This window comes from Rosa chinensis, chromosome 6 (assembly GCF_002994745.2).
Source record: "Rosa chinensis cultivar Old Blush chromosome 6, RchiOBHm-V2, whole genome shotgun sequence".
In the NCBI taxonomy this organism is placed as follows: domain Eukaryota; kingdom Viridiplantae; phylum Streptophyta; class Magnoliopsida; order Rosales; family Rosaceae; genus Rosa; species Rosa chinensis.
In genome coordinates this window covers 11,736,563-11,751,534 of record NC_037093.1, presented here as the reverse complement: position 1 = coordinate 11,751,534, position 14,972 = coordinate 11,736,563, and the positions used below count along the sequence as shown (strand labels likewise).

The 14,972-nt window shown below is 40.5% G+C and overlaps 1 protein-coding gene across 1 annotated transcript; it reads left to right on the top strand.

The window, feature by feature from the left end:
- On the top strand, window positions 1–1,846 carry LOC112172187 (abscisate beta-glucosyltransferase). The gene has a single exon (XM_024309430.2). The coding sequence runs from the start codon at window positions 212–214 to the stop codon at window positions 1,646–1,648; it is 1,437 nt and encodes a 478-aa protein (XP_024165198.1). The 5' UTR covers window positions 1–211; the 3' UTR covers window positions 1,649–1,846.
- The last annotated feature ends 13,126 nt before the right edge of the window (window positions 1,847–14,972 follow it).

Sequence of the window (14,972 nt, the reverse complement as noted above, 5' to 3'; positions counted from 1 at the left end):
ATTATTGTATTATCTTCAACAATCATGAGGGCATGAAGCACACCCTTCTGGTCCTCTCCTGTTATTATCTGATGTAACCTCTCTAGAGTATAGAATTCGAATCACAATTGTATACTACTGTGTCTCTATCTGACCCCTATATAAACCAATTCAAACTCTATTGACATAAATCCCATTTCCACACTGTTTCTCATTCTCTCAGTTTCCCACCATGGATTCAGAACCTCCGGTTGAAATGTACTTCTTCCCCTTCGTCGGCGGCGGCCACCAAATCCCGATGATCGACACCGCCCGAGTCTTCGCCTCCCACGGCGCCAAGTCCACCATCCTCTCCACCACTCTCTCCAACGCCCTCCGCTTCCGCAACTCCATCCACCGCGACCAAACCCTCAACCGCCGAATCACCATCCACGTCCTCGACCTCCCAAACGACGCCGCTCCCCCCGACACCTCCATGTCCGCCGCCCCCTTCACCGACACCTCCGTCTTCCAACAGCCCCTCAAGCAATTCCTCACCCAATACCCTCCCGACTGCATCGTCATCGACATCTTCCACCGCTGGGCCTCTGACCTCATCGACTCCCTCGGAATCAGGAGGATCGTCTTCAACGGAAATGGGTTCTTCTCCCGGTGCGTCATGCACAATGTCAGCCGATTTCGGCCTCACGAGAAACTGGGTTCCGATTCGGAGCCGTTTGTGGTGCCGGGTCTGCCTGATCGGGTCGAACTGACGAAATCCCAGATGCCCATTTTCTCCAGAAACAAATCTGGGCCTGATAAGTTTGGGCAATTGGAGGATAAGAGCTTCGGGGTTGTGGTGAATAGCTTCTATGAATTGGAGTCGAAATATGCTGACTTTTTCAAGAAGGAATTGGGGAAGAAGGCGTGGGGGATCGGCCCCGTTTCGCTATGCAACAGAGACGAAGCTGATAAATCTGAGAGGGGACAAGCTGCTTCTGTTGATGAGGAGAACATGAAGTGGTGTTTGAATTGGTTGGATTCTCAAGAACCTAACTCGGTTGTGTACATTAGTTTCGGAAGCTTGGCTCGATTGTCTTATAAGCAACTGATTGAGATCGCTCATGGGCTTGAGAATTCTAAGCAGGGTTTTGTCTGGGTTATTGGGAAAGTGTTTACATCTGAGAATGAGAATCATGAAGATGAGGAAAATTGGCTTGTGGGTTTTGAGAAGAGGATGAGGGAGAGTCAAAGAGGGGTTGTGATAAGGGGATGGGCTCCTCAGATTTTGATGCTGGAGCATAAGTCTGTAGGTGGGTTTGTGAGTCACTGTGGGTGGAACTCGACACTGGAGAGTGTCTGCGCCGGTGTGCCGATGATCACGTGGCCGCTCTCGGCGGAGCAGTTCTCGAATGAGAAGCTGATTACTGATTTGTTGGGGATTGGTGTTCAGGTTGGGAGCAAAGAGTGGGCGTCGTGGAATATGGAGAGGAAGGAGTTGATTGGGAGAGAGAAGGTGGAAGATGCGGTGAGGAGGGTGGTGGGTGGTGGAGATGAGGCGGTGGAGATGAGGAAGAGAGCCAGAGATCTTGCGGAGAAGGCCAAAAGAGCTGTTGAAGAAGGTGGGTCATCATATGCAGAAGTGGATGCTCTGATTTCAGAGCTCAAGTCACTGAAGGAGAAGAATTAGTCGGCCAAGATTTTTCTTTGAAATATGGGACTCTGTCATTCAAGTTGTACTCTTTATAAGTGTTGGGTTAGTTGCATTGGTCGGTGCATAAAATAATTTTTATAGACGATACTGTATTTATATTTAACGATTGAAATTAGGGATGTGCAGGAAATAAAAAAATAAAAAAAGAGGCAAGTTTCTTGTTACATGATATCATATTAGTTTGAGTGATGCTACATGCCTACATACCCCAAATATATTTACCAAAATTTGATCCCAAATGATGTGGCAAGTGATGTGTCAACTCAACTGCCACATAATTACCTTAACTTGATATTTCCACTTTTTGGCTATTTTTTTTATTATTTCCACTTTTAACTAAATTCTTAGGTAGGGCTAGTACATTTGCCATACCTAAAAATTCTTCTTTAGGGAAACAACTGAAGATCAGAAACCTAGTGAGTTTCTTTCATATGCAGGGTTTAGAATCGAAGACTATGTTCTTGTAGCGATTAATATTGAAAAATAATTTTCTAATTGGTTCCATATATCTTATCTTCCCGATATGCTCATTCTCTAATTGAACAAATAAAAAATTCTAAACATCTTTAGGTAGAAAATTGATGGGCAGGAGATGCAAAACTACCTCTTCAAAGATTAAGCATCTGGTAAAAAAACTTGCTCATCTCAAATTGAGCTAGGTTTCATTTTTATGCAGCAAAGATAAATGTTATTAATTTGAGAAAAGGCCAACGTGCTCTTAGGTTGGATTCAATGAATCAATATTCGGTAACTCCCTAAATCTGAACATTGAAGATTTTTCAAATGTCTCAATGTCTCGACCTAGCAGAGCTCTGCTAGGGTTGGGAGAGCGCCGCCCTCGGGTTTGGCCTCTCTGCACCTCTCTCCGTCCTGTATGGAGTGCATCTATGGCGTCTTCTCTAGGGGCTCCAAAATCAAGACCGGCTATCACCGTGTCTTCTCTGTCGCAGATTCTGTCTGTGCCATCATTGCTGGTAGGCCTGAAGGCCTGTGTTCTACCGGATCTTCTACCTATTGATGGTGGTGGCTCGATTAGGCCAAGGAGGGCGAGGCTCAAAGATCAGGGTGCGTTGCTAGAGGGTGAGGCAATTTCGATTCGATCATGGCGGAAGGGATCGGAGTGTGAGATCAGGGGTCACACTCGGTTTGGGTCTTCTATCTGGCAGCACCTCCATCGAGGACGTTTTCTGGTTTCTCGACATCCCTTGATTGTCTGGAGGCAATTGGTTCATCTGCTTGGGTGGTCTGACTTCCGCGACGTCGGCGCTGGTTTGGATGGACGGATTGGTTCACTTCCTCATTGCCCACAGGTTTACGGCACGATGGATGACGGCGTCCTTTCTTTACGTGGGTCATCTGGTGGTACGGAGCTCAGGAGATTTCTGGTGCCATAGTGCAGGGAGACCGGAGGCGTGGTGGCCAGATCTCAAGCCATTTGGTGCGGCGACAGGACTGGAAAGGACAACCCTGAGTGGGCTAGGGCTTGGGCCTCTTTTGCTGACTTGGACTTGGGCCCTAATGGTTTGCCTAAGGTTGCAGCTTATGGGCTTATTTTGTTTGCCCGGAGTGGAGATGAGGCTAGGGTGCCCATGAGCTTGGGTGTCCTAATCAATTTCAAATGGGCTTGGGCTTTAATCAAGGTGGCTTTGGCAGACTTGACTTTGGGCTTAGGTCGAATCTGGATCCGTATTTGGGATCCTGGTCGCTTACAAATCCGGATCTTGGATCCGAAACAGCTGCTCATATTGTTCTGGTATTGGTTCTGGTTCTTCAGAGTTTGTTTGCCTAAATCCGAGGTTCTGACACCCTTGGTCGCTTCCGATCTCTTGGTGAGCGAATCGCCTTTCCTAGGTGGTCATATCATCAGTTACAGTTACGGTTACTTGTCTATTTACACTGCTTCAGTGACATATGCAGTGCAGCAATGCCTTACGGCATCAAGTCACATGGTTACCTGGTTACCTGGTTACCTATTATTCTCGATGTGATTGTGCATCTAATTATGCTTTATTGTTTTTTCTTCATTACAGATGCGTTTGTGCATCTTGTTATGTTTTATTGCTTTCTTTTGATGTGTTATGCATCACTCCATGTAATCCTAAATTTTCACTTAATATAGTTTGTCGTCTTCCTTTCAAAAAAAAAAAAAAGATTTTTCAAATGAAAAGAAATTAATAACTTCTTTTTAATGAACAAAAAATGAAAGTGGACATGTTAGAGACTATTGGGATGGAAATGATTACGTGGCAACTGCTACATCATTTGTGATTCAATTTGATAAAAACATTTGAAATCCCAAGCGTTTTTCTATTAGTTAACCAAAAAAAAAAAAAATCATATTAGCTATCAGATCTATACATTAGGTAAAGTGATGACAGTAGTGGTCTGGTGGAGTTAGAAATATACCATGACAGTAATAGGATTAGGTAAACTGAGGACATCAAAAAATTAATTCATAAACATAAAATATGAATGACGTTTTATTAGAGACGGTGGGATTCGGTAAAGTGAGGACATAACAAAAATTAATACATAAATATAAATAATGAATAGCATTTTGATATGATCCCATGTTAATGTATTCACAGCGTAAGAATTAAGTTTGATTAGATTGATTGTGACCTAGTATTGCTCTGCTAGGGTTTACTTTCTAGGTTTCTAGGAAGCAAAATTTTCTCTTGCCATGGATGTGGAGATTCTTAGTTGGAATTGCAGAGGGATCTGCAATGACACGACAACGAGGGCGCTGAAGGATTTGATCAATTAGAATCGTCGCCAAATTATTTTCCTTTGTGAAACCAAGATCAATCGTTTAGATGACTTCAAGGCACTTCATGCTGCATTAGGGTTTCCTAATTCTTGTGAGGTGTTAAGTGATGGGAATTCAGGAGGGATGGGTATGTTTTGGAGTGACGAAGTGAAGGCAACATCATATTGACCTTATCATTGATTGTGGAGCCGGAAACCCTAATTGGAGGTTGACGGGTTTCTACGGTTATTTGCGCACAGCAGATAGGGTCCGATCATGGCAATTGCTAAGGGATTTGAGTGACCTTGACTTGTTGCCTTGGGCTATCATTGGGGATTTTAATGAAATCCTCAATAACAGTGAGAAACTAGAGGGGCCAGTCCAATCAGAACAGCAAATGCGTGGGTTCCGGGATGCCCTAGGCTATGGTGACTTGTTAGATTTAGGGTTTTCTGGCCCGCAGTCTACTTCGTGGAATTCGGAGACACAGCTCAGATTAGACAGAGCAGTCTGTACTCCTTCTTGGTGTGACATCTTCAGTCATGCTCGTCTAAAGCATTTACCACCAAGAGACTCAGACCATGTTCTGATTCTGTTACAAGCCAGTACGGCTCCTTTGCCAAAACAACGACATAACCGTCGCTTCAAATTTGAGGCTTACTGGCTGCAGCACGGTGAGTGTGATGGGGTGGTAAAAGAGGCTTGGTGTACTGACATTGCTGGCTCATCGATGTTTCAAATCACTGAGAAGATTACACGGACACGGTTGGAGTTGGATAAATGGCCAAAAAAGGCTTTCAAAGGAAGACAACAACAAATGCTTGGGATCAGAGCAAGACTAGAAGAGTTGCTTGATGTACAGCTATCTGAGGTGGTACAGTTGGAGAAGATCGAAGTAGCTATTCACACGGCTACAAACTCTCCTTGCTCATGAATAGGGTTTTTGGTAGCAGAGATCTAAAGTGGCTTGGCTGAAAGAAGGGGACCGAAATATGGGTTATTTTCACAAGAAAACAGCTAACAGAAGAAGGAAGAATACCATCTGTGGTCTGTATAATGCAGACGGTGAGTGGTGTGAGGATGATGAGGGGATGGTGAAAGTGATAACAGAATACTTTGACTCTATGTTTACTGCCTCGGATATAGATGTTGAAGCTATAGAGACAACTCTAAATGCTATTCAACCACGTGTTACTCATGCAATGAACGAGGAATTGTGTGCTCAATACTCTTATGAGGAAGTAAAATGTGCGTTATTCCAAATGTATCCCACCAAGTCTCTGAGTCTTGATGGGATGCCTCCTTTATTTTTCCAACACTATTGGGAAACGATTGGAATGGAAGTTACTGAAGCAGTCCAAAACTTTGTGCATTCAGGTCAGCTACTAAAGCAAATTAATTTTACTCACATATGTCTTATCCCCAAGGTGCCTAATCCGGAACATGTGTCAGAATTGAGGCCTATTGCTTTATGCAATATTATTTACAAGATTTGTTCGAAAGTTATTGCTAACAGATTGAAGGTGATTTTGCCAATTTTGATTTCTCCTTTCCAAAGTGCCTTTATACCAGGAAGATTGATCACAGATAACATCCTTGTGGCTAACGAAGTGGCCCATTTTGTGCATAACAAGAGGGGAGGCAGTGAGGGTCTTATGGCTTTGAAGCTTGATCTTAGCAAGGCATACGATCGAATGGAATGGCTTTTCCTTAGAAAGGTAATGGAGAGATTTGGATTTGATCTCAGTTAGATTGAGATGGTGATGCAGTGTGTATGCTCTGTGAGATATTTTTTTTGGTGAGAGGTAAACCTCGGGGCCTTCTTGTTCCTAGTAGAGGTTTGAGGCAGGGTGATCCTTTATCACCTTACTTATTTTTGATTGGGGCGGAAGGTTTTTCGGCTTTGCTTCAACAAAAACAGGAGCCAAGCTTGCTACCTGGGATTGAGGTATGTGATGGTGCTCCTACTGTTAATCATTTACTTTTTGCAGATGATAGCATGCTCTAGGCAAATGCTTCCTTAGATGATTGTTATCAAATTCAAGATGTTATTAAGACTTATGGCAGGGCTTCTGGTCAATTAGTTAATTTTGACAAGAGTTCGGTGGTTTTTAGTAAGAATGTTTTCGAGTACATGAAGGAAGAAATCTCTAGCTTTTCGGGTCTTGAGGAGGTGGAGTCTCACGAGAAGTACTTGGGGTTGCCTACTTATGTTGGGAGGAAGAAAACTTCTACTTTTCAATATATTAAGGATAACTTGGCAAAAAGACTAGCTAATTGGCAAGGTAAATTGTTGAGTGGATCTAGAAAGGATATACTCATCAAGGTGGTGGCTCAAGCACTGCCTTCTTATGCAATGAGTGTTTTTCAATTAACCAAGAATTTTTGTGATGACTTAGAGCAGATGTGTGCTCGGTTTTGGTGGGGAAGCTCTCTTGATAAGAGAAAGATTCTATCATTGGAAAACTTGGCAAGCATTGTGTAATCCTAAGGAAGAAGGTGGGTTAGGTTTCCGAAGTTTGTCCAATTTTAATTTTGCAATGCTTGCCAAATAGGCTTAGCGTGTGGTGAATAATCCCAATTGTTTGGTTGCTCGAATTTTCAAGGCCAAATATTTTCCGGATACCTCTTTTTGGTTAGCTACTCCTCATGCTACCCCTTCTTTTTTATGGAGAAGCTTATTTTCCACAAGGGAACTGTTACGGCAAGGTTTTTATTGGCAGATTGGGGATGGAAATACAACTAATATATGGGCTGATTGTTGGCTGCTAGGGGTGCCAGAGTTTAAACTGGTGGGGAATAATGGGGCAGTTGAAGAGGTTAGACAGGTCTGAGATCTCATTACTCCTGCAGGGCTATGGAATGTTACCTTGATTAAACATTTGTTTCCTTTAGCTGAGGCAGAAGCTATTTTGAGTGTCCCTTTGAGTAGAAGGGTTGTTCCAGATAGAGTTGTGTGGCGGTTGGAGAAAAATGGTAAGTTTACCGTGAAAACAGCTTACAGGTTTGATTTCTCATTTTCTAACTCTAGAAGCCCATTCCAATTGTCTGTTGGTGTGAATTTTTGGAAAAAGTTGTGGAAAATTACTATACCTAACTCTGCCAAGTGCATGTCTGGAGAGTTTGTCATAATATACTACCATCAATGGAGAGGCTAACATAAAAAAGGGTAGTACTGGACTCCCAAGTATGTGTACTGTGCTCTTCGGCTTTGGAACAACATTGCATATCTGTAGAGATTGCCTTACACTAAGCAACTGCTACAATCTAATGGAGTTTTGACTCAGGTGTGTTTTAATCCTCATATAGCCAATTACGCATTACTAGATTGGTTTGGTTATTGTGTTCTTGAGCTAGCTTTGAAGGACTTGGGCGACTTGGTTTATCTGCTTTGGGGAGTATGGAAGGAACGAAATTATAGAGTTTGGGAAAATAAAAGTCTGCTTGCTTGTGATGTGTTAATCAAGTGCATGACTAGGTTGAATGCCTTCAGATTTTATAATGTGAAATTGGGGGTTGTACGTACTGTAAGGCTAGAGCGTTGGTCTGCTCCACCTGAGGGATGGTATAATATCACTAGGCCAAAAAATCAATCAGACAACACATATAAGACGACAGCAAACATTTTAACTGTCGTCTGAAATAATCAGACGACAACAAGAATTTTTCTGTCGTCCTAATTTTTGAATCAGACAACAGTTGTTACATTGCTATTGTGCAATTGTAATTAAGACAATGGTTATTTTTTCGATGTTGTCTGAATCAATCGATTTAGACAATAGTGATTACTTTGGTATTGTCCAAGATTGATTAATACGATGGTAGAGAAAAGATGTTGTCTGATTGTTTTAAATCACACAACAGTTATTACTTCTCTGTTGTACAATTACTATTAACACAATTGTTGAAAAAGATGTCGTCTGATTGTTGAATTCACACAATAGTTTTTAGTTATCTGTTGTGCCACTCTCCTTCAGACAAATGTACTTTAATTGATGTTGTCTAAGTTTTAGGGTTCAATATATGCTTGGCGCCCTTCTTAATTGACTTTAACACTCGGCCAAATTTTCAATTTTTCACTTCCTTCGACCAAAACCCGAGCTCGTGCTTCCCTCTCTCAAAATCACTTTTCATTTTCCCGATCTCACCAGCCATCTATCTCTTCCACTCTCCCCCTCAGCTTTCTCTCTCTTCCACTCAACAAAACTACCTCTCTCTTCTCACAGCTCCTATCTTTCTCCTTCGCCTTTACAAAAATCAGAGAAAGTGGGAAGAAGAAAACATATAGCGCCAAATAGATGATGCCTGAGAAATTGAAACCCAAATTTCTCTTACTCTTTCTCTCCGCCCCTTTCTGCAAAACCCTAGCTTTCTCTCGCCGCCGCCCCAACAATTTATGTTTCAGATGAAAGGGTCAATACAGAAGCCCAACAAACTGGTTGAAGATCTCTACTCCCGATGTAAGTAAATTTCCAAACCCTAGATTTCTGATGTGGGTTTTATAATTTGGGGGTTTTTAATTAGGAGACCCAAAATTTCATATCGAATACCAACTAGAACACAAGCTTAGCTTTGCACTCTTGCCAAGTCGAATTGGAGATGGACTCGAAGATGGAAAACGGTTTGGAGATGGAGTCATGCCTGAGTCTTCAACTAGGAGGAAACTCTCAATATTTGAAGCTTGAAATTTGCCATATTGCTTCTCTTTGTGAGAAATTAGGTAAAGAACATTTCCTTGCTTTCGTTTCTGGCTGTATAAATCAAAAGGCCTGGTACTGACACTCTTTCTCCCTCAATTGTATTTTGCAGTGACTTTGTGAATATTGCAGTGACTTTACTTTGTTTTATTTTTGGATTTAGATTGTTGATGGGTAATATCTGAGTTTTTGCTAAGAATGTTTTCCATTTTTTAAGAAGATAAGGAGATCTAAATTGTTTTCATTTCGTTTTGCTTCATATAATTTTGATATATCTGTGATTGGGGACAGAAAAGAATTGAACTTTTCTGGTGGTTTTTCTACTTAATTTTCAGGATTTGGGGACTGAATATATTAACTTGTGAACATTTATGACATTCCAGTAAATATATTTGCAGGATTTCCGCAGAAGGCTTTTGATCCTTCCTATTGGTCACTGATCTCTGTAGGCCCCAGTGGTGAAGCAATGTTTCATCAACTCTAATCTCTTGTTTTTAGGGTTCTCTCTCTCTCTCTCTCTCTCTCTCTCTCTCTCTCTCTCTCTCTCTCTCTCTATTGATTGATTAGAGGATGGAAGAGCCAACGTAAATTTTTACAACTTACTTTTTTTATTATGAGCAGCGACGAAATTTTGGGATGCTTCTATGCCTTTTTTTTTTGTCACAAACCCATTTATTTGATCAATTGTGAGGAAGGTTTGGAGGGAACGACTTAGCTTCAATATCAGCTCTTATTCTGAAGTGAGCAAGGTAGTTAGGTAAGTAAATGAGAACTTATAGTTGCATAAAAAAGATGACTTCGATCAGTCGACATTTGTTTTGGTGGTTGTCTATGTAACTGTAAACTGTTAGTTTAATCCCCCTGCAATTGTTTATTACTGATGCCGCACATCAGCTCTTTTTGGATTTTCAGTATGTTTTTGGTATGATGTATAATAAGTGAAGAAGGGGTGCTGGCATCGAACGGCTTATGTGATATAAAATTCACCAGAGTTGGAGACACCCACCCGTGCAGTCTCTCATGATTCTAGTCCTTTAACAGTTTATGTGGCTACTTCTATAAGGTGTGTTTTCATTCTCTCATTTTTATGTACATGATATGATAGCCACAACTACTGACATATAGTTTTATGTCAACTAGGATATATAAATATATATATATATATATATATTAAGTGGTCGAAATGCCAACCTTTACAAGATCCCTCTCTTTTGTGAAATTTATTACTGTTGCTACCTACATTTTCCTAAGCCAATTTGTATGTCTGATCTTATCATGCAGTCCAGACATTGGTGACATTATTGGCCTTGAATTAAAAGGAGATAATGCACTTATTGCTGCTGATATTGAGCGTTCTTCACTTGTTTTATGTGGCAATGCATTCTTAGATTCAAATGCAACTAAAGAAGCACTAGCTGTCTTGTCCGGATCTGTTATATTTACCCGAAGAGTCCTTCCCCTATCTGCAAGGTACAATTATTCATTCTCTTTTGGAGCACTAGAGTTTAATTTTGGATGCACTGCCTAATTTGCATTAGGAGGTTGAAAATTTTCAGGCTTTTAGTATTTGGTGATTATATGCTTCTTTTATGTGCACCAGAAGATACCATTAAGGGTTGTGGAGATTTGTTGGTGCCAGGAGATGTAGGAGTTATTCGTTCTTCTGAAGGTGTTGCCCCATTGTTTCAAACTGGAAGCTCTGGTAGCTCAAATCTATTCAAGTTGCCAGCTGCTGCAGTCCTTGCAACTTTTGACAGGTAATAGAACCCTGTACGCAGTTGTTTGTTTCCATCATGCTTTGGATCTATTTTTTGTGCTGACATAGTGTTTTCCTCCACCGTATAATTGATAATTATCTTCCAAAGGTTGGTTATTGGTTTTATCCTTCTAAAGAAAGTCATACTTTTTATAGGATGATGAAGATACAGTTGCATACTACATTTGACATCAATTGGACTAAAAACCTAAATTTTCATGGATCTATTGGGCATGTCTTACTGATTCTGTAAGCAGTTTTAACTAAGGGCAACTCAGATATATTACAAACAAGTAAACTTTCCTCGTTTAGGTGGTAAAATCAGCAACATTGCGGGATGCCAAGTGTGAAGTTACCATTTATGGTAGTTATAAAGCCAGCCAATTCTGGGGTATTTTATGAAAGTTGAGTTTAGGAACTACTTGTACTCCGGTCTATGAATGATTTAATTATGCTTTCTCTTTATCCTTTATGTAGACTCTTCTTTTCCTCAATATTTCCCTTTTCAGTTTGTTGCTGTCAACTTATGTGAATGTCGGTGCATCTCAATAATTTTTCCTCAAAAGATGAAATCCACACCACCACTTGCTTCTTTTCATGTTTCTTATGTTTCCTAATGTGTAAAAACACTGCCCTTTTTGCCCATTCTGTTCAAGCAGTTCTGGTGTTATCCCTTTTGTATCAAAGCTTGCACCTGGATAGGAAGTGATTATCAAAATGGCCAGGCAGCTAGCACAAACTGATAAGCATTTTACTATCAAGGGCTTTTGTGTTATTTTTTTTATATGATTTCCCCAGTTTATCAGTCCCGAGTGTATGTAAACTATTTGATTGACTTGTGTCAATCTACTTTTTATAAGATCTTTAGTATTTGATCATGATGCTCTCAATACGCTGATAGTTTATTAATTGCATCCACTTTTCTTTCCTTGCAGTGATTTTGCTTACAACTATCTTAGTGGTACAATACCAAAGGAATGAGCTTCAAGCTTGCAGTGATTTTGCTTACAACTATCTTGAGAGATGGGGCAAATTGTATTCTTTTTTATTATCATGTAAAGCTCATGAAACTTGAAAGCCTGTTAAGTTAATGAAATAGATATAGGCACTTGGGCAAGGTTAATTCCTGTGTAAATGTTGGGATGAATACTGTTGATGGAATGAAATGGTTTTTGGAATCAAGGATGTGTTGTTTAATTGTACAAAATGTATGTCTTCTCTCCTATCTCAGACAATTCAATACCAATAAAAAACTATTGTCTAACAAATGAACATAAAGAAAAAAGAAAGAAAAAACTGTTGTCTGAAGCAATGACGCACAATGGCTTTAATAGTTTTGCTGTTGTCTTGTTCAAAGTTAGTCAATAGTATTCAATTACTTTGCTGATCTACAAGCTTCCTTCAGACAACAGTTTTTTGACAAATCAATGTTCTCTAAATGTTCGTTACACGTCAACATTCTTCCAAGGTTTGTCAACTCAAATTACTTTGCACAAGAGTTAAGGTACCAATTGTTGTTGTTCTTCATGGTATTCAGACAACAGACAGTATAGTAGTCGCTGTTGTAGTAAACTTTATCAGACGACAGTTTTCTGGTATTGTCTGATTCATGTATCAGACGGCATTGAGATAGACAACAGCAGACTCTATATTCAGATGACGGTGAAAAACTGTAGTCTGATTGAAAAATTGGTGTAGTATAAGATCAATATTGACGGGTCTTTTAATCACATAACAAAGAATGGTGGCATTGGTTTTGTTATTAGGGATCATCAGGGTTTGATGCTTGCTGGGGGAGGTTTCACTGTTGTCTGATTGAAAAATTGGTGTAGTATAAGATCAATATTGACGGGTCTTTTAATCACATAACAAAGAATGGTGGCATTGGTTTTGTTATTAGGGATCATCAGCGTTTGATGCTTGCTGGGGGAGGTCGACCGTTGTTTGGCCTTTTGTCTCCTGAACATGCAGAAGTGTTAGCTTGTTTTATGGCGGTGCAGTTTGCAGTTGAAAATAATTTTGTTCCAGCTTTCTTGGAAACAGATTGTCAAATCATGCAGAGCCAATTGTCTAGATGGATGGAATTAATACATCTGTCTTGGGTCGGCTATATGAGGATCTTGGGTTGGTGTTTGAAAGTCAATCTAATATGAAGTTGGTTCATATTAAAAGAAGTGCAAATAAGGTTGCACACCTTATGACAGCAAGAGCTTGTACTGAGTTGCATAAGTTTTTTTTATTTTTCTTCTCCTTCTTTCCTGTTAGCTGCTTTAGCAGTTGAATCTATTTCCATGTAATTTCCAAAAGTTTAATAAAGTTATGACCTCTTTTCTCTCTAAAAAAAAATGTATTAAGAGCGTAGGCTTGCTTTGAGCACTTTAAATGCTTTAAAGTAATAGCATCGGAGGCACGATCCGGCCAATTAAGAAGTGACCGACCATGCAAGCTCCAATTAATTTCTTCCAAATAACTGGTATGCTGGATTGAAGAAACCTATTTTTCTCTGCTGAAGTTTGGGACCCAAACATTTGTTTTGCGCAAAGTCAGGACCAGAAGCTTTCATGTTGGTGAAGACCATACCAATTGTTAATACTTAATAATACTACACAATAATCGGAACATTAATTTCAATAGACGTACTAATATGTAAAAAAACGTACGGATTGGAAAGCACTAAAATGAGCAGCAGAGCCTAGAAGCTAGGCCTCATCAAAAAGCTGGTGGATCAAGTGGGCTGATGGAGGCCCGCTGGCCCTGAGGGCTAAAAGCCTTGCCCGACCCGTTAAAAAGCCGGCCTCGGTGGGTAGTGGACCGGCCTGCCAAAGGCCCTCTAGGCCTGGCCCGTAAAAGCCAGTAAAATATTATATATATATATATATATATATCTATATATATGTGTGTGTGTGTGTGTTTATATATATATATATGTGTGTGTGTGTGGAAGTTCTTATATTTCTATATAGAATATGTGCATTAGTGCATATATATATATAGAGGCCCGTTCTGAAGCGGACGTCCGCACTTCGCTAAAGTGCGGACGGCGATGCAGCGGAGGCGTTCCAGGCGGCGGCGGCGGCGCGCGGCTTGCAGGAGGGAGGCCGGAGGCATCTTGGACTGTTCTGGGCAGTGTTCACGGTCGGAGGAGGTTGGGGTTGCAGGTTCTGGGCAGCAACCCGACCTGCAACTGCAGGTTTTCTGGGTAGCCCTCCAACGACGTCGCCGGCGACTCCACCTACTGCAGACGGCTCCGCCTGACCCCTGGCGTCCTTCCTGCAACCCTCGCCGCTCCGTCGCGCCCCGAGCCGAGCTGCAGCAGCGCCGTCCGCACTTTAACGAAAGTGCGGACGTCCTCTTTGGAACGCCTCCGTGTATATATATATATATATATATATATATATATATATATATTCTACATATCGGTTGACTAATTCGATCGGATTCGAAAATATGGTGAAATTGGCTAAATTTTTTATCACACTCATAATTTATTGTAATAAACTCATCCAACGGTCGGTTTTTCCATTTTCTTTGAATTGATAGGGGTTGCTCTTTGGAGTGTATGATATATAAATATAGGTTTATAAGAGTAACAAAGTTTGACCTAGTGGAATGAATTCGAAACGAGAACCAAATTGGCTGAATTTTCTACAACCACCATAAAACATTACAATCTCTCCATCGAGCGTTTGGTTTCACCGAATTCATTTTCCACTTCATGGTTGCTTTAGAATGAACCTCAACAATTTAAATGTAATGTACAAGTCATACAACTTTAGGAGGAAAATTGGTATAAGCAAATGTGTTTGTAATTAAAATTAATTTTTTTTATCTCATGTCCACACACATCTATCGATGAAATATTTACAAATGTGATGTGAAAAAATAAGCACGTTTTGCGGTTGTCATGCCATCGGTCAACCAAGAAAACATACAAGTGACGACGGTTGACCAATTCGATCGGATTCGAAAATATGGTGAAAATTGGCTAAATTTTTTACCACACTCATAATTTATTGTAATAATCTCATCCAACGGTCCATTTTTCCATTTTCTTTTAATTGATAGGGGTTGCTCTTTGGAGTGTATGATATATAGATA